Source organism: Myotis nattereri (assembly GCF_964212035.1).
Source record: "Myotis nattereri genome assembly, chromosome: 21".
Lineage (NCBI taxonomy): Eukaryota > Metazoa > Chordata > Mammalia > Chiroptera > Vespertilionidae > Myotis > Myotis nattereri.
In genome coordinates, this window is record NC_138097.1 from 11,168,219 (window position 1) to 11,187,594 (window position 19,376).

Genomic DNA, 19,376 nt, shown 5'->3' on the forward strand with positions numbered 1-19,376 from the left:
GGCTCCAGAGGACCCGGGCCGACCCCCTCAGCCCCCTGGTGCTGTGCTTGCCCCAATCTGGGCCTCCCGTGAGCCTGATCTAACAGGAAATCATGGGCCCTGAGCAGTTCCTTGTGACATTCTAATCCCAGCCTGCTGACGGGACCACGCCCCCGGCGGAGGCGACCGCCAGGGTTCCCCCAGGACACAGCCACCAACCAGGTGTCCTCAAAGAGGAGCTGCAGGCTGGGCAGGTAAGTCAGCCAGGGGCCCAGCTGGGTGGGGGGAGTCCAGGACTACGGTGAAGAGTCTGGGATGGGGGGGCTGGGGAGGGGGGTGGGAGGCGAGCACAGCCCAGACTCCTGTAAAACGGAAACCAATGGGCTACTTTCCAGGCTGAGCCAGACCAGCCTGTTGGCAGACTTAGCACCTAAGTATCAATGAAATGTGAATGTGAATTTAAATAAGGAATTTCAGCCGAAGGACAACAAATGCCCCAGGTGACTGTGATGCGTGGGAAAGTTTGAGATCCGCGATTCTGAGACCAGATCTGCAATTTCTCCATCCACTGCTGCCCCGACCCCCTCTCCCAGGACAGAGGCCCAGGACTCAGGCTCCTAGAGGCAGCATGTCAGGGGGGGTGAGTACCCCTGCGCCCTGGGGCTCCCCTCCACCCACCTTCCCCCTGCCCTGCCCTGCCCCCTCCCTGCCTCTCCACACCTGGTCTGCCCACAGTCATGGGCATTCTCCCCTACAACCTCTCTGTGGCCCTGGACGCAGTCCACAGCGAAGAGGCTTACCAGCCCCCTTGGGCCGGAGCCCTAGGGTAGGGTCCCAGACGGCCATGGGCTTGGCTGGCTCAGGCTGATGGGAACCTGTCACTGCTTTCTCCTGACGCCTGCAGGCCGGCACCTTCCGTGAGGTCCCCGAAGAGGAGCAGCAGCTGCGCGCCCAGCTGGAGCAGCTCACAACCAAGGACCACGGGCCTGTCTTTGGCCAGTGCAGCGAGCTGCCCCCACACACCTTGCAGAAGGTGAGGTGGCCCCGGGTGTGGGGGGTGGGGGGGGCGGGTGTGGGAGGCAGCAAGGGGGGGATGTTGATGGTCTCCTCGCTGCTGGAGGCAGCGCCCTGCCCCAGCTCTCCGGGTTGTCCTGAACCTCATGGGCTGGCCTGTGTTAGGGGCCCTCCTGGAGGTCAGGCCTGGCAGCCGCTGGGCTGGCCAGACATCAGCCGGCCTATCCAAGTCTACAGCCCCCAGGGCTCCCTGAGACCAATGCGGGACCTGGGGCCTCCAGCCAGGGATCCTAGACTCTGATATTAGGGACTTTTTTAAAAAAATTATTTTTATTGACTTCAGAGAGGAAGGGAGAAGTAGAGAAATAGAAACATCAATGATGAGAGAGAATTGTTGATTGGCTGCCTCTTGCACGCCCCCTACTGGGGATCGAGCCTGCAACCAAGGTACATGCCCTTGACCAGAATCGAACCCGGGACCCTTCAGTCCACAGGCCGATACTCTATCCACTGAGCCAAACCAGCTAGGGCTATTTTTTTAAAAAATATATTTTATTGATCTTTTACAGAGAGGAAGGGAGAGGGATAGAGAGTTAGAAACATCAATGAGAGAGAAACATCGATCAGCTGCCTCCTGCACACCCCCTACTGGGGATGTGCCCACAACCAAGGTACATGCCCTTGACCGGAATCGAACCCGGGACCCCTCAGTCCGCAGGCTGATGCTCTATCCACTGAGCCGAACCGGTCAGGGCTGGGGCTATTTTTTCAAAAATATTTTTTTTATTGATTTCAGAGAGGAAGGGAGAGGGAGAGAGAGAGAGAGAAGCATCAATGATGAGAATCATGGACCGACTGCCTCCTGCACGCCCCCTGCTGGGCATCGAGCCTGCAACCCGGGCATGTGCCCTGATCGGGAATCAAACCGTGACCTGGTTCATAGATGAAAACCACAATGTACTTCGAGGACTGGACAGAGGGCTAACCAGGGGCTCCCGCAAGTGCAGGCTGTTACGCTGACAGACATTCAGACCTTTGGCTACGTCCTGCCAACAAGGCCGGATGAGCAGATGGACAGATGGACCTAATGTTCTCCCAACACAACCAGATGTCCCCAGCGCTGCCTGAGCAGCGAAGGCCCAGCTGCTGCCCCTGGGAGGTCTCACCCAGTGTGCGTGTGTCCCGCCCCGCACAGCACCTACCCGTGACTTTGTTCCAGGCCAAGGACGAGCTGAACGAGAGGGAGGAGACGCGGGAGGAGGCGGTGCGGGCGCTGCAGGAGCTGGTGCGGGAACAGGCGGCCTCCGGGCAGGAGCTGGCCCGCGCAGTGGCCGAGAAGGTGCGGGGCAGGGACAGCGCCTTCTTCCTGCGCTTCATCCGCGCCCGCAAGTTCCACGTGGGGCGCGCCTACCAGCTGCTCAGAGGTGAGGCCACGCTGGGAAGCTGGGGAGGAGAGGAGGGGAGGAGGGTGGTGCTGACCCTCACGCAGCCACAGCTCACACCGACCCCTCTGCGTCCCTCCCATTCCCTGCCCAGCCCGTCTCTGAGCCACCGTATCTTTCCCCCTGAAACTGTCAGATGTGGGCGATCCCGCTCAGCTGTGACAATGAATGAATGAAAATGAATGAATGAATGGGGCAGGACCAGATTCCTAGAGATCTGGCTCCTCTCCTCTCTCTGTCTTAGGACTCAATGAGTAGAACCGTGTTAACATAAAAACAATCAAACCTGTAGAGAATTTTTGTGAGTTTATTGGAGCCAAACTGTCGACATATGCTGGGAAGCAGAACCTCAACGGATTGAGATAATGCTCCGGAGAATGGCGGGTTACATCTGTATTTATACATGGCAATCAAAGGAAGGGATGTAGATGGGTTACAGGAAATCCACTGGTGATAGACTAGAGAGGCGGGAGAAAGCAAAGCAGGGAAACCCCTGGGATTGGATAAAAAGTGAAATGATACCCCTGACTGGTTTGGCTCAGTGGATAGAGCATCGGTCTGCGGACTGAAGAGTCCCAGGTTTGATTCCGGTCAAGGGGATGTACCTGGGTTGCGGGCACATCCCCAGTAGGAGGTGTGCAGGAGGCAGCTGATGGATGTTTCTCTCTCATCGATGTTTCTAACTCTCTATCCCTCTCCGTTTCTCTCTGTAAAAAAAAAATCAATAAAATATATTTATAAAAAAAAGTAAAATGATGGACACATACTTAGGTGGGTGCAGGAACAATTAACATGATAATGGAGGAATCTGTGGCATCTGTCCTGGCACCCAGCACATTTGGTTGTGCCCCAGGGGGTCCAGCAAAAGGAAAGTTACAAGTTACCCAGACATTTCAAGCCTGTGTTATCATCGATGCAAAAAGACAGACAGGCTCCGTTAAGGGAAAGGTTGGCCTTGTCAGGGAAGATACCGGCCTAGGACGTAACTGCCCACCATCACTGCATTTAGTTCAAGTGTAATTTCAGACCATCCTTTGTGGTGACTTTAGGTCTCTGACTTTGCAAGACCGCCACGCAGGCCTCCCCTGAGCCTGTCAGGTCCGCATGTGGCCGCTTTCGTCCGCAACCAAATCCCCCAAATTGGTTGCCCAGAGAGGGGAGAAGTCCCCCGCCCCCCAAGGCTAGGGTTTGGCTCTGGGGCTCTGTGGGGAAGGTGGCCACGGGTGCCTGCTCCCTGCAGGTGCCTAACGCTCATGTGCAGAGAGTGGGCAGAAGATGGTGCCAGGCTGGGCAGGGCCCCGAAGACTGGCCCTGCTGGCCCACGGAGACAGGTTCCCCCCCCGAAATGGAGGCCGTGGTGCTGGTGGAGGGTGGGGTCCTGGGCAGGCCCTTCGCAGGCGGAGTCTCCTGTTCTTGCTTCTAACTTCCTCCCCCAGATGTTCATTCACTGCCGGCTGTGCCATCTGCTGGTTTAGGCCAGTGGTCGGCAAACTGCGGCTCGCGAGCCACATGCGGCTCTTTGGCCCCTTGAGTGTGGCTCTTCCACAAAATACCGCCTTCTGCGCATGGGCCACGAAGTTTCAATCGCACTGCACGTGCGCGCCCTCATGTGGTATTTTGTGGAAGAGCCACACTCAAGGGGCCAAAGAGCCGCATGTGGCTCGCGAGCCGCAGTTTGCCAACCACGGGTTTAGGCCAAAGGGTGCGGCCGAGAATAATGCAGACAAGAACGGCTGCCCTCACGCACCTCACATTCTAATGTGAAAATACTAATGCAGATAAAGTAAAAATATGTAACCTGGCCGGCGTGGCTCAGGGGTTGAGGGGTTGAGAGTGTTAGATAATAAGAGGGCATAATGGAAAAATAGAGGACGTGGAGGTGAACCATTGAGGGTTTGACGTTTTTTATTTTTTAAATATATTTTGACTAGAGGCCCGGTGAACAAAATTCATGCACTTGGGGCAGGGGGTGGGGGAGGGAGTTCCTCAGCCCAGCCTGCACCCTCTCACAGTCCGGGAGCCCTCGGGGGATGTCCAACTGACATCCTTAGCGCTGCCACAGAGGTGGGAGAGGCTCCCGCCACCGCTGCTGTGCTCACCAGTGGCTCAGGGCTTCTGGCTGAGCAGTGCTCCCCCTGTGGGAGCACACTGACCACCAGGGGGCAGCTCCTGCAGTGAGCATCTGTCTCCTGGTGGTCAGTGCGCGTCTTAGCGACCGGTTGATTTGCATATTAGCCTTTTATTATATAGGATTGATCTCAGAGAGGAAGGGAGATGGAAAGAGAGATAGAAACATCAATGATGAGAGAGCATCATGGATTGGCTGCCTCCTGCACGCCCCACACTAGGAATCAAGCCCGAAACCCGGGCATGTGCCCTTGACTGGAATTGAACCCAGGACCTTCAGTCCGCAGGCCGACGCTCCATCCACTGAGTCTTGATTCCCGCGGCAATTATCCCAGAGAGGGGGTGTCCTGCTCGGTCCCACGCAGGCCTTGGGATCCCCTCCCCACCCCCAGGACGGGCTGGCTCCCTGAGGGGTCCCTCTGTTCTCCTTGTGCCAGGCTACGTGCACTTCCGGCTGCAGCACCCCGAGCTCTTCGACAGCCTGTCCCTGGAGGCCGTCCGCTGCACCGTCGAGGCCGGCTACCCCGGCGTCCTCTCCAGTCGGGACAAGTACGGCCGAGTGGTCATGCTCTTCAACATCGAGAACTGGGACTGCGAAGAAATCACCTTTGACGAGGTCAGCGAGTCCCTCGCACACGCTGGGCTGGGCTCCCTCCCCCAGCCCTGGCCTCTGTGGGGCTGTCACTCTGCGAGGTGGGGGAGGGGGAGGCAGGGAGCCAAGGCCACCAGGCCCTGTCCAGCTGGGGGAGAACTAACTCCTAGGGTGGCCAGGGCAGCTGGGAAACCCAGCAGCTTTGCAGGCAGGGCCCACTGGCCAAGGGTCCCTGCCAAGCGGGGTGACAGCTGTGGGCCACGAGCTGGGCTCAGCCCAAGGCTGGAAGCTGAGAGCCACAGACTAGGGAGAGCGGGGAGGGGTTCTGGAGAGCACAGGCAGGTTCCAGCCTCATTAGCAGCTTGAGGTCTTGGCATTAACACGTAGGCGATGCCATGGGTCAAGCTCTTAAGAGGGCTGCCCTGCCCGGCCTGCGGGGCTCAGTGGTTGAGTGTCAGCCTGTGAACCAGGAGGTCATGGTTCGATTCCCGGTTAGGGCACATGCCCGGGTTGCAGGCTCCATCCCCAGTGTGGGGCGTGCAGGAGGCAGCCGATCCATGATTCTCTCTCATCATGGATGTTTCTCTCTCTCTCCCTTCCTCTCTGAAATCAATTTAAAAAATACATTTAAAAAAAAGTCTTGGCGCCCTAACTGGTTTGGCTCAGTGGATAGAGCATCAGCCTGCGGACTGAAGGGTCCCAGGTTCGATTCCGGTCAAGGGCATGTACCTTGGTTGCGGGCACATCCCCAGTAGGGAGTGTGCAGGAGGCAGCTGATTGATGTTTCTCTCTCATCGATGTTTCTAACTCTCTATCCCTCTCCCTTCCTCCCTGTAAAAAAATCAATAAAATATATTAAAAATAAAAAAAGTCTTGGCACCCTAGCCTATTTGACTCAGTGGATAGAGTGTCGACCTGTGCACTGAAGGATCCTACGTTTGATTCTGGTCAAGGGCACCTACCCAGGTTGCGAGCTTGATCCTCAGTAGGGGGCGTGCAGGAGGCAGGCGATCCATGATTCTCTCTCATCATTGATGTTTCTCTCTCCCTCTCCCTCTCCCTTCCTCTCTGAAATTAATAAAAAAAATATTTTTTAAAAAGCCTTGGCAAATGCAATGGAGTTTAAAGGGGACAGGGAGAAGCACGCTGGCATCTAACCATGGCTGGGACACTCGTGGTTATTTCTTGGGACCCATTCACAGAGGGGGAGTGTCCCAGCTCTAAGCCGGTGACGGTGACAAGTGACCTCCAATAAGGCTGCACCAGTCAGGTCCCCCGCCAGGACCTGGTCGCTGCGGCCGGGGCTGGCAGCCTGTTCCCTGTGCCCAGATCTTGCAGGCCTATTGCTTCATCCTGGAGAAGCTGCTGGAGAACGAGGAGACGCAGATCAACGGCTTCTGCATCGTGGAGAACTTCCGGGGCTTCACGCTGCAGCAGGCTGCGGGGCTGCGGGCTGCCGACCTCAGGAAGATGGTGGACATGCTCCAGGTGAGGCCTCCGCGCCGGCCTGGCACAGGGCGGGAGGCGGGGCGGCCGGGCCCGGTGTCCTGGTTTAACGGTGCCGGCAGGGAGCTGAGAATGGGCCACCAAGGGCAATGCCAACCATAGACACTTGCGTGGTGATCGACAGCGGGCCAGGGATTCACGTTCATTAACTCATCTACCTGGAGACAGCATCCTCTCGCTGCTTCCTGCTTCGTTTTTTCCACATTTTTTACTTTTATTTTTTTAATTTTTATGTATTTTTTTAATCCTCATCTGAGGATATTTTTCCATTGATTCTTGGAGAGAGCGTGGAAGAGAGAGGGAGAGACCGAGAGAAACATCGATGTGAGAGAGACACATGGATTGGTTGCCCCCTGCACACGTCCTTGACCGGGGCTCAGGCTGGGGAGGAGCCTACAACTGAGGTACATGCCCTTGACTGGAATCGAACCCAGGACATCTTTGGTCCACAGGCCGACGCTCTATCCACTGAGCCACACCGGCCAGGGCGTTCCTGCTTCATTTTTAAAACCTGGAAAGCAAGGCTCAGAGATTTGTGTGACCTCTCAAGGTCACAAAACTCTATGGTGGCAGAAGCTGGACTTGAACTTACACCTTCTGACCCCAAATCCCACTGTGTCTGCATATGTCTCTTTGAATGTGAATTTATCCCGAGAGAGGATATCACTAACGCTCATGACACTCATGCCTATAAGTGTCATGAGTCCTTTTTTAAAAAAATATATTTTTGTATTGATTTCAGAGAGGAAGGGAGAGGGAGAGATAGAAGCATAAATGATGAGAGAGAATCATTAATCAGCTGCCTCCTGCACGCCCTGCACTGGAGATTGAGCCCAAAACCCGGGCACATGGCCTGACCGGGAATCGAACCATGACCTCCAGGTTTATAGGTTGACGCTCAACCACTGAGCCATGCTGGCGGGGCCATGAGTCCTTCCTTAGAGCTCATCTTAACCCTGCTGTCTCTGCACCTGGGGAGGGACGGCGGGGATGGGTGGGGGACAGTGAGCATGACAGAGGCGTCCCTGTGGCCTATGATAGTTTGCAGTCACCTAGCAGGCAAGTGGGTTTGAAAAGCCCGGTCCCCTACAAACCCAGCGAGGCTACCATTTCATTTCTTCACGCCACCGAACCCCGAGGTTTCATGCAGCTTCGGGGAGAGGGCTCTGGGGCTTCCTCTCTGGGAGGGAGGGGGCGGGGGGGTGAAGCCAGGGCTCCCCAGCTGGTGGCCTGGGGCTGGAACCTTCAGGGGGCTGTCCCTGTGCTTTGGGGAGGGAGAGGGAGTGGGGGAGTAAGCGGGGACCTCCGAGGCCATTGGGGCGCTCCCTGTCCCTGCAGGACTCCTTCCCAGCCCGGTTCAAGGCCATCCACTTCATCCACCAGCCCTGGTACTTCACCACCACCTACAACGTGGTGAGGCCCTTCCTGAAAAGCAAGCTGCTCCAGAGGGTGAGTGACAGCGGGCCGCGCAGGGGGCGGGGCGAGCAGGGGCGCTGCACAGCGATTGGCTGATGAGTGGATGAGAGAATGGGGCTTCTTTTGTTGTTGTTAATCCTCACCCGAGGATATTTTCCCATTGATTTTTATTTTTTATTATTATTATTTTTTTAAATATATTTTGATATTTTACAGAGAGGAAGGGAGAGGGATAGAGAGTTAGAAATATCGATGAGAGAGAAACATCCATCAGCTGCCTCCTGCACACCCTCCACTGGGGATGTGCCCGCAACCAAGGTACATGCCCCTGACTGGAATCGAACCTGGGACCCTTCAGTCCGCAGGCCGACGCTCTATCCAATGAGCCAAATGGGTCAGGGCTATTTTTTTTATTATTTTTTAAAATATATTTTTATTGATATCAGAGAGGAAGAGAGAGAGATAGAAACATCAGGGATGAGAGAGAACCATGGATTGGCTGCCTCCTGCACGCCCCACACTGGGGATGGAGCCCACAACCCAGGCCTGTGCCCTTGACTGGAATTCAACCGCGACCTCCTGGTTCATAGGTCGATGCTCAACCACGGAGCCATGCCAGCCGGGCAATGTGTTTGGTGTTTTTTATTTTATTTTTACTGATTTCAGAGAGGAATGGGGAGGGAGAGATAGAAACATCAATGATGAGAGCGATTCATTCATCAGCTGCCTCCTGCATGTCCCCTTCTGGAGATCGAGTCCACAACCTGGGCATGTGCCCTGGACCGGAATCGAACCTGGGACCCTTCAGTCCACAGCCCGACGCTCTATCCACTGAGCCACACCGGCCAGGGCTGTTGGGTGACTTTTGATGAGGGCATCCTAGGGCCCCCCAGCTCGGCTCTGTCTCTGCTTTCCTGTAGGTCTTTGTCCACGGAGATGACCTCTCCGGCTTCTTCCAGGAGGTCGACAAGGACATCCTGCCCACCGACTTTGGGGGCACCCTGCCCAAGTACGACGGCAAGGTGGTGGCTGAGCAGCTCTTCGGCCCGCGGGCTCACGTCGAGAGCACGGCCTTCTGAGGACACTCCCGCCTCCGACCCATAGTTAGCATCCCTGGGCCTCTCCCCAGTGCCCCAGACCCAGAGGCTGGGAAAAGGGCTGCCGGGGGGGGGGGGGGGGAAGGCTGTGGTCCCTGACCCTCCCTGAGCTTGGGTAAGCTCAGGCGTCACCCTCCTCCTAAGTCCAGGGGCAACAAACCAGGGGAAATTCGCTTGAACAAGAAGAATTGGGGCCCTAGCCGGTTCAGCTCAGTGGATAGAGTGTCAGCCTGCAGATAGAAGGATCCTGGGTTCAATTCCGGTCAAGGGCATGTACCTCGGTTGCAGGCTCCTCCCCAGCCTGGGCCCTGGTCGGGGTGCATGCAGGAGGCAACCCATCGATGTGTTTCTCTCACATCGATGTTTCTCTCTGACTTTCCCTCCCTCTTCCACTCTCCCTAAAAATCAATGGGAAAATATCCTCGGGTGAGGATTAATAATAATAATAATAATAAAAATACATATCTTGTTTAAAAAAAGATGATGATGATGACTTGGGGACAATTACATTCTTACTGTCTTTGAAGCTTTGGGATAATGGCGTGTGTGAGGCTGTTTCCAAGACTCTACATTTCATAATGATTTCCTTTGCAAGAGAGTTCTGCTACTTAAGAGCCATGAAAACAGGCCAGGAGGGGGTAGAAGCGTGAGTGGTCTGGGGGCACCGGAACCTGGGCAGCCAGCAGGCAGTGAGGGCTTCCCACGTGGAGGCAGGCTTGCAGCTGCTCCATTTTGGGGTGGCCTGCTCCCCTCAGTCAGGTGCAGGCTGGTGCGGGCAGCGATGGCAAGCTGTGTCCCCCTCCTCCTGTCTGTGGGGTCTCTCCAGCAAAAGCTGCCGAAAAAGAGTGGAGCTAGTCTATAGCCTCATCCTGAGGGATTTCCTACAACATCTGGAGCTGAGGCGGCCAGGAGCTGACAAGTGAGTTTGCTGACTGTGGGCGGGCACCGCCCCCTGCTGGCCATGCCCTGGTACTGCCCCTCCCCGCTCAGAGACCAGCTGAGCAGGAAAGAGGCGGGCGGGCTGGGCCAGACCTTCCCTGTCCCCTTTGGGAGAATGTGTCCCAAGACCATGAATTTTTTTAAAAAATATATTTTATTGATTTTTTTACAGAGGGGAAGAGAGAGGGATAGAGAGTTAGAAACACCGATGAGAGAGAAACATCGATCAGCTGCCTCTTGCATATCTACTGGGGATGTGCCCGCCACCAAGGCACATGCCCTTGACCGGAATCGAACCTGGGACCTTTCAGTCCGCAGGCCAATGCTCCATCCACTGAGCCACACCGGTCGGGGCGACCATGAATGTTAATGTTAAATCTGACCTGCTCAGCCTCTCAAAATCCCAGCGGCCTCCACGCTGGGTGCCTACAAGTGGCCACCATCACCGTAATAGTAAGAGAGGAAGCGGGGCCCAGCCGGTGTGGCTCAGTGGTTGAGCATCAACCGGTCTATGAACCAGGAGGTCAGGGTTTGAGTCCCGGTCAGGGCACATGCCTGGGTGGAGGGCTCGGTCCCCAGTGGGGGGCGTGCGAGAGGCAGCTGATGGATGATTCTCATCACTGATGTTTCTCTCTCTCTCTCTCCCTGAAATCAACAAAAATATATTTTAAAAAGCGAGGCAGAGGGACAGTAAGATAGCCTTTTGAAAGCCACCCACACAACTTGACTTCCATGACATCTACTTGCTGCCCAGGACCGCTTCCTTTCTGGAGACACGTGGATGAAGCAGGAATTCATCTCTGCCACCCCACGTGGGCCTCGGGGGAGGCTGGGTTAGCTGACGGAGGCAGCTGGTTAAGGCGGGTGGAGGTCTCGGCAGGGAAACGGGCCGCCAGGTTTTGCCTGGCGAAGAGGCGAGACCACTCTGTGTGCAGGCTCCCGGGGTGGGGAGCAAGCGAGCTCTCCTGGCTGTGCTGGTGCCTGGCCCGGGGGGTGGGGGGGCCTGGGCTTGGATTCAGACAGATACCCAGGAGAAGAGACCACCACCATCGCCCAACCAACCCAACACAATCCCAATTCAGTTCTCCTGTTCAGAGAACTCCCCTGGAAAAGCACATGAATCAGCCATGGCAACCCCCACTTACCTCGCACCTCACTCACATTTTGCCTACACGGTTCGCGGTGTTGATGAAAGAGCTGATTTCTCACTAATCTCGGGCCTTGGCTTTCTTGCCTGGAGAGACGGGCTTGTAAAGACACCTTGGGGCTGGTCATTCCCCGAATCTGCAAGGCTGGGTTAAAATCAATCATCATGAGCCCTGGCTGGTTTGGCTCAGTGGATAGAGCGCCGGCCTGGGGACTGAAAGGTCCCAGGTTCGATCCTTATCAAGGGCACATGCCTGGGTTGGGGGCTCGATCCCCAGTGGGGGGCGTAGAGGAGGCAGCCAATCAATGATTCTCTCTCATCATTGATGTTTCTCTCTCTCTCTCCCCCTCTCTCCCTTCCTCTCTGAAATAAAAATACATATATATTTAAAAACCAGTCATCACGAGAACTTGGTGTTTGGCCCATTTCCTTCAAGCTCACGCTTTGGTGAAGACACAACCAAGAACCCTTTTAAATATAAAACCCCCACCATACAGAAAACACGCAACCTCGCCACGTTTTTAGTCTTTTAATTTTTTTTTTTAAGTAAAGAAATTCCATTGAATCAAAGATAACAAAATTACAGTTTTTGCCTGTAATGATCTTTGTTTACCACCACACGGAATCAACATAGGACCCCAACGCAATATGAGAACATAAAACGATCAAGGACACCGCTGTTTAGTATAGTTTCTTAATAAAGGTAAATCTCCTCGTTATTTAGAAAAAATTGCATTGCTAGTTGCAGATCTTAAACACCTCGGTGCTGGAGGGTCCCGTGTCCCCCGCCCGCCCGCCCCCCCCCGCAAACCCAGCAGCACGGAGGATTTCAGAACACAAACGCAAAAACACACGGTTTTCAGGGCAGCAACGTTAAGTTTCAGGGAAATCCAAACAAAACGAAACACAACAGGAATCAGGAATGTGAACGTGATGGTTCCCAAAAATCAATCTGGAAGCAGATCTGCTAGTGGCTGACGGGAGTCTGAGCAGGTGGGGGGCGGGGGGAGGGGGGCGCGCACTGGCTCCCACCCCTCTCTGCCCCGGTGGGTGGGTGTTGCTAAGGCAGCTGCAGTGGCAGGAGTTGGAGCTCAGGTACAGTGACGGTCTTCCTGAGGCAGTGGGGTGGAGAGGTGACAGGGCTCGAGGCGGACTTGTGCTTCAGGGGAACTAACCAGGCCAAAGCAAAACCCAAACGGGACCTAACTGGACACCCGGGGGAGCCTGGCCCACCCACGCCCGCGGCCTGGGGGCTGCTCAGCGTGGGTGGTCCGGGGGGAGAATGCCCATTGAGATGAGGGCGTTTCTGCAGGTGCTGTAAGTGGATGGTCCCCAGCTTATGGCAATAGATTTCTTGGCTTATGGGGACCAGGAGGGGGAGAACATAGGATATAGATTTCATTACTAATGGACAGAGGAGTCGAGTTAAAAGGCTTAATCTGCCAGTTAAGAAAGGAATGTCATCTTATTTATTAGAGACCCCTGCACACATGCCGGAAAAAACAGCTCAGAAAACATGGAAGGGGTGGGGGAGGCTAGCTCTCCCAACAGGGACAGCTGTCCGCTGTCTGCAAGTGGAGAATGGCTGGCGAGCTGGACCCCGCAGCCTGCTTCCGAGGAGGCCCGGAGGCAGCATCCGGGAGCAGAGGTGGGGGCGAGAGGAAGCGGCTTTTGTTTTGGGAGCATCCCAGCCTCGCTGCCAGCAGGGGCCACTTCCCCTTCCCTTAGCCTCAGATACAGTTTGGCAAAAGCAATGCTACTCTAGGAAGAGGGGGGTGCCTCCCTCTGCTGATAGACACAGAGGTTCTCTAACCTTCCCCTCCACTGCTGGGCCCCTGCCCGCCACGGACAGGCCCCTTTTCACGGCCTTGGGGAGCATCCAAGTCAGCCAGAGTGGCTTTGAACAAGAGGCCAAGAAGGAAGAGAGGCGTCAGAGGAGGCATTTGGCAGGTTCTGGGTCCCCCAGCGCTGAGGGGTGGGGGTGCTGAACATAAGAAGGCGCGTACAGGCCACAGGAGAAATGCTCTGGTTTTGCTTGTGGCTTCGCTTCTAACTCCCTCAGTGGGAGGGTTTGAATGGCGATGCCACGATCCTGGGGAACACCGGGGAGGAGGGATAGTCAAGTTAAGGCTTTCTGGTCAAAGAAAGGGATTCCAGATGAAATTGTGAGCGGATGCTGCAGGCAAATGCTTCTTAGCGACTTGGAACGCCAGGTGAGGTGTCAATGATCTTTATTCCACCTCCAAGCCAGAGCCGAGGCCCCGGGAAAAGAAGGGCCCCTCACATCCCAGACATCTGCTTGCCTGGCAAACACCAACAAGAACACACGCATTGTCCCCCTGGAGCTGGCCAAACGACCCGCAAGTCACATGGCGACAAAGCGCGCTCTCATTCTCGGCTGCCCTACCCGGGGGGTCGGGCTTTAATGAAGACGGGGTTGAAGAATGAAAGCCGGAGCTGGAAGGATGTTTGCCCGGGGAACTCTCAACGCTCTGCCTGAGTCACACAGAAAGATGGGCCATCGGCCTCGTGCCAGCGCTGCACCTGCCCTGGTCACGCGGCCAAACCTCGGGACAGCAAGGACATGGAGATGAGGATGGAGATGCTCAAGAGAAGCCAAAGGCACAGGGCAAGGGCAAGGGAAAAGGCGAGGGTCTTCACCGCAAAGCCTAATGCAGCAGCTCCCTCCCCCAGACCCCTCCAGGGGAGCCGGGAGCCCTGACTCACCGGATTCTAAAGCAAGACTGCAGAAGGCCAGTGGGAGTGTTCGGGAAAATGACCTGTACATACATCAATGGTTTTAGAGACGGTCTAGGACAAGCATGTCAAACTCACGCCCGCCGGTGGGCCACCTGCCTCGAGGCATGTGGCCCGCCGGCCACGAGTTTGACATGCTTGGTCTAGGATCCCTGGGGCTCAGGGAGGTGAAGCGACTGCCCCCATCCAGGGTGAATGAGGGACAGGTAGGACAAGCACCCAGGTCCCCTGCACCCTGCTTCCTAACACCACGCCCAGAAAGGGGCGCTCCCCTTCCAGGCACACTGCCCCTCCTGTGGTCTGTCACAGGCCCCCTCCAACCCCCGCCAAGTGTGAAATGCCGCTGAGAGCTTACAAGGAGGATGACCACAAACAACCTTCCGCTCCAGGCCGCCCTGGAGTCCCTGGTGCAGTCACAGCAGAGAAGTGAGGGGTTTTCTTTCTTTCTTTTTTTAATCCTCACTGGAGGATATTTTTTCCACTGATTTTTAGAGAGTGGAAGGGAGAAGGAGAGACAGAGAGAAACACCGATGTGAGAGAGACACATTAATGGGTTGCCTCCCGCCTGCCCCTGACCAAGGCCAGGAGCCTGCAATCGAGGTACGTGCCCTCGACTGGAATTGAACCCGGGACCCTTCAGTCTGCAGGCCGACGCGCTATCCACTGAGCCAACCTGGCCAGGGCAAGGGGTTTTCTTCAAGGCTGTTAAGCGCCCTCTAACAGAAGTGCGTCAAGGAGACCTGACACCATTTTTCAGAAAATCCTAATTTGACTGGAATTGCTTACTCATCAGTGCCTTCAAATGGTTTAGGAGGCAGGGGGTACAACCAGGAGGAACATGGGTACCCCCCCCCCCCCGTTTTTAACGTGTTATTCCTGCGATTGAACTGTCTGGGTCTATGCAACTTACATCCTTCCTCTGGTTTCAGAATAGAGTGTTCAAAAGCCCTAGTTTTAGGCCAAGTGGGGCCTTAATAGCCAGACGAGCGCTCCCATCACCATCAGAAAGAACGACTTCAGAAGAAAAGCGAAGGGAAGCGGGAGGAAGGAGGAAGCTGACCTACATAGAAGACGCGGCTGCCTTGTTTACCAGGCGAGTTCCATCTCTGCAGATTCAATGCCCTGTGCGCTCATTCAGGGCAAACAAGAATGTCCCTGTTAAGACGGCCACAGCCACCCTCTCATTTCCATGCCCGGGAGCCTGGCTCTGAACAAAGGGTTTCAGTGGACTTCTGTGAGCGCCATTCAGAGTCACACACTGAAAAGAGCTCAGCTGGGACGCCACCCTCGCACCCCGGGGGGTGAATTCCGGTTGGGTGGCAACAAAGGAGGTGCCCCAAACTCTGCCTCTCCCCCCCATCTCCGGGGGACACCTGCATCGGACTGCCCTGCAGACCAGGCTCTAAGCACTTCTGTCCCTGCACCCCGGGGGGGTGACAACGCTGTCTTTTCTCTTCCCGATGGAGCTGGTACCTGGCCAGTACTTCCTCAGAACAGGGCAAGAGGGGGCCGGGGCAAATGACAGGAGCCGCTGGCTTCCTGGGATGGTCACACAAACCTATGAAGTTATTGCTTTGTTTACCGAATTTCACAGAAAGTCTTAAGTAATGAAGGGAGACAGCGGTGGCTGTCGGGTGGCGGGGAAGTGACAGGGGAGAAGGACACGCTTCCAAACGGAGGGTTAGATGGTAAAGTGCCGCTTTGTGCCACAATAATGCCAAGAGGAAAAGCACTAGAAAAATAACAACTTGGGGGGTGGGGGGAGGGGGTCACAAGGACAAACTTGGTGTGTGTATAAACCACAGCCAAGTCCGGACCACAGGAATCATCATCTTTTGAGATAATGGCTGTTTTTGATGTTATTTGTTAGTTCGATCTAATGATTGTCAGCAAATAATTTCTCCGGGTCACAGACGTTCCTGTCACGGTCACTTGGACCAATGCTCAAGCTGTGACCACCTGCAGCCACAGGGGTCGGCCTGGGAGCCCCCAGGTGACTCCCTTCAACATCCACATGGATCCACTTTTCCTATTCCTGTCTGCCCCGGGGCAAAGGAGATGAAGCAGGGAACATTTTGAAGTATCCAGGCAATTTCTCTCATAGTTCCATTTCGTTCCCGACAGCAATGGCAGATTTTTCCAAGTGCAAGGGTTTTTAGACATTCAAGTACCACAGGATTGGAGAAAAGTACTTGAAACTTAGAGTGACATTTTCATTGGGGAAGACACCTCGGAGAGACCTCTAAAGACTACAACAGGCTATGATGGTAAAAATCTGCTTGCAAAACACCTCAGGTTGGGAAGGTCTTTCTCCAAACTCGGGTCCAACTTTTGAATTGTTTGGTATCAAAAGCCAGAGTTGGAGAGACCTGGGTTACAAAATAAAATTACAAATGAGTGCATAATAAAGGCCCCACACACGGCTTTATATGACACGAGGAACAAACAAAGGCAAATGATGACGTCTACATGTTTAGCCTGGAGGGCGGCTCCCAGGGCCCCCGGGAGGGATGGTCTCTCAAACCTCAGGAAAGTGAGTTTGTCATTGAACTTCAGGACGGGTAGTGATCTCGGCCGGCAATCCACCTGGTCCAAGTCCCCAATTTTACAGGTGAGGAACGTCAAGTTCAAGGGGGCTCTTCCAGGGTCATATAGCCAGTGAGAAGCAGAGTCAGGTGTGGGCACAAGGGGGCAGGCCTTGGAGGCCCCTGGGAGCTGGGTGACCCCTCCGACTACGGATTTTAATGAAAAAAAGCTACCGAGATGTTTCTAATTTAAAGGCCCTGCAGACAGTGTTTCCCAAATTTGCCTGGCGATGAGAATCACCGGGGGCACTTGTCAAAAATTAAAATCCCCAGGCCCTTTCCCAGGCCCACGGCATGGGCTGCCCCTTGGGGAGGGACCCGGGAGGCTGAATTTTTAATAAGCGCCCCAGGTCACTCTCATCACCAGCAAGGGGCTGGGAGACTGTCTAGGAGAGAGCGAGGGGGAAGCTTGGCTTGTGATCAAGGGGGTTTTCTCTGCCCTAAGAGGCCACGCTGCGGCCGGGAGCCCCGGGACCCCAGGTTCGGAGCTGACCCGCATCTCCGGCAGGGGCTGGGCTGGGGAGCGCTTTTCCGGGTCTACACGAGGACACAGGGCCACCACCAAGTAACAGAGGTCCTTCATTGTTCCTGGGGGAGAGCCTTCTGATTGGCAAAGCAAACTGCTGTCCCGACACGTTTTTCATAGGGAAACTAGATGCGATTGGCTTAAAAGCAATCATGATATGATGCTCAACTGGACAGGAGGGTGAGAGGCTGTCTGGCGCGTGTCACCATGGCTAACAATGCAATGGAGGAAACAAGGAACTAAGCACAAAAATAGCCTGGAGCTCCCGGGGTAGCCGCCCACCCCGAGACAGGTGTGCCCGGTGGTGGCCCCCCGCTGACGGTGTGAGGTCAGATCCAGGTCACTGAGGGAGGGGGAGACCTGAACAGCCGGTGAGGGACGCCAGTTCAAGGAGGGCAGCTGGGGCGCCAGAGTCCGGGGGCCTCACTCCAGGCCGGCCTCCACCTGCTCCGCGTCGGCGCACTGCAACTTGCTGCGTTCCCACTGGCAAATGGCGTTGGCGTACTCCACCACCAGCTTGTCCATCCACGTCAGCGGCTCGGGCAGCAGCATGGAGCCCTCGAAGAAGCCCAGGTGGCCCCCGTGCAGAGGCAGCACAAACATGACGTTCTCCCGCTTCTCTGCAGGGGAAAGGCAGCCGTGAGTCCCTGTCCTCGGGGTGGCCCCGCGGCAGGAGGTGCGGATACGCTGGCCAGGTGGCCCGGGTGTTCCCACAGGTGAAGGTCACCTACAAGGGCATCCGACCTCTGCTCACTGCCTCGTTCAGCTCCGCAGGAGGGAGACCGGTGGGGCAGGCACAACAGTGGGACCTAGCAGGTTGGGGAACAGCAGCTTGGCTTGGAGCAGAGCCTTTAAGATCTAAGTGGTTCTCAAACACGGCTGCGTGTTAGCACACATGGGTTTGGAAAGATCTCTGTGCAGCACCCTAGCTGGTTTGGCTCAGTGGATAGAGCATTGGCTTGCAGACTGAAGGGTCCCCGGGTTCGATTCCGGTCAAGGGCACATGCCGGGTCTTGGGCTCAATCCCCAGTAGGGGGTGTGCAGGAGGCAGCCCATCCATGAATGATTCTCTCTCATCATTTCTATCTCTCTCTTTCTCCCTTCCTCTCTGAAATCAATAAAAATATATATTAAAAATAAAAAGATCTCTGTGCAGCGTCCAGACCAGTTACATCAGGATCTGTGTGGGTGTGAGGGATGGGTGGGAGGGGGAACCAGGCGCTACAGCTGCTAAAGCTCCCCAAGTGACTCGGCTGTACAGCCCAGCACGCCCCAACTTTGTGCATGGGAACCCCTGGGATATCGCCTTAAAATGCAGGCGCTGCTTTCCCAGGCAGCGACAGCTGAGTTGCCAGGCGGTGCTGCTGCTGCGTGGAGGGAGGGTTCTGGGAAGGGTTCCCAGCCCAGCGTTTACACTGTCATTTACTGGAGGACAAGGCGACTCAGCGAGGCGATGGTTTTTCATGCCATTTATCTTCTAAGACCGAAGCATACAGCTGCCAGTGGCTTAGAGATGCCCACACTCTCGTGGCACCCGCTGAGCGGGCACGCCGAGCAGGACAGACGGGGCGCGAGGCTTGATGAGTGAGGTTAGTTGCTAGCACAGCCAGCACGGAACGGGCAGCTACGGCAGCAGCTGTCTGTCTTCCTGGGGCCGTGGTCGGCAAACCGCGGCTCGCGAGCCACATGCGGCTCTTTGGCCCCTTGAATGTGGCTCTTCCACAAAATACCACGTGTGGGCACGCACGTACAGTGCGACTGAAACTTCGTGGCCCGTACGCAGAAGTCGGTATTTTGTGGAAGAGCCACACTGAAGGGGCCAAAGAGCCGCATGTGGCTCGCGAGCCGCGGGCCTCGGCGGACGACACTTCCTGGCACGCGCACGTGGCTCCCGGGCTCGCTCCTTTCTTGCCTGACCTCTGCACTCTGTCCCTGCAGTCACTATTTTTTTTTTAATATATTTTATTGATTTTTTTACAAAGAGGAAGGGAGAGGGATAGAGTTAGAAACATCGATGAGAGAGAAGCATCGATCAGCTGCCTCCTGCACACGCCCTACTGGGGATGTGCCCGCAGCCAAGGTACATGCCCTTGACCAGAATCGAACCTGGGGACCCTTGCATCCGCAGGCCAACTCTCTATCCACTGAGCCAAACCGGTTAGGGCCCTGCGGTCACTACTGTACACGTTTCTGTGCCACGGCAGCAGCGCTATGGCTGGGTGCAGGGAAGGAAGCAAACGCGCTGCTTT

At 55.6% G+C, this 19,376-nt stretch overlaps 3 protein-coding genes across 3 annotated transcripts in view; 2 read left to right on the forward strand and 1 right to left on the reverse strand.

Annotated features, from left to right (window-relative positions):
• Positions 1-19,376, forward strand: part of CRTC3 (CREB regulated transcription coactivator 3) — a gene marked incomplete at its 5' end in the record, with an annotated part of 1,283,408 nt that overhangs the window by 1,168,720 nt on the left and 95,312 nt on the right. The window lies entirely within an intron of this gene.
• RLBP1 (retinaldehyde binding protein 1) lies at positions 138-9,155 on the forward strand (the record flags this gene model as incomplete). Its single annotated transcript, XM_081114647.1, has 8 exons — positions 138-233; positions 448-619; positions 884-1,012; positions 2,213-2,417; positions 5,000-5,178; positions 6,484-6,642; positions 7,999-8,109; positions 8,997-9,155. Exons 2-8 carry the CDS (start codon positions 608-610, stop codon positions 9,153-9,155), a joined length of 954 nt encoding a protein of 317 aa, XP_080970773.1. The 5' UTR covers positions 138-233; positions 448-607.
• ABHD2 (abhydrolase domain containing 2, acylglycerol lipase) overlaps positions 16,206-19,376 on the reverse strand; it is a 47,592-nt gene continuing 44,421 nt past the window's right edge. Inside the window, exon 10 of the mRNA XM_081114697.1 lies at positions 16,206-17,747. Within this exon, the coding sequence (XP_080970823.1) occupies positions 17,551-17,747 (197 nt within the window). The 3' untranslated portion in view covers positions 16,206-17,550. The remainder of the gene's footprint in view (positions 17,748-19,376) is intronic.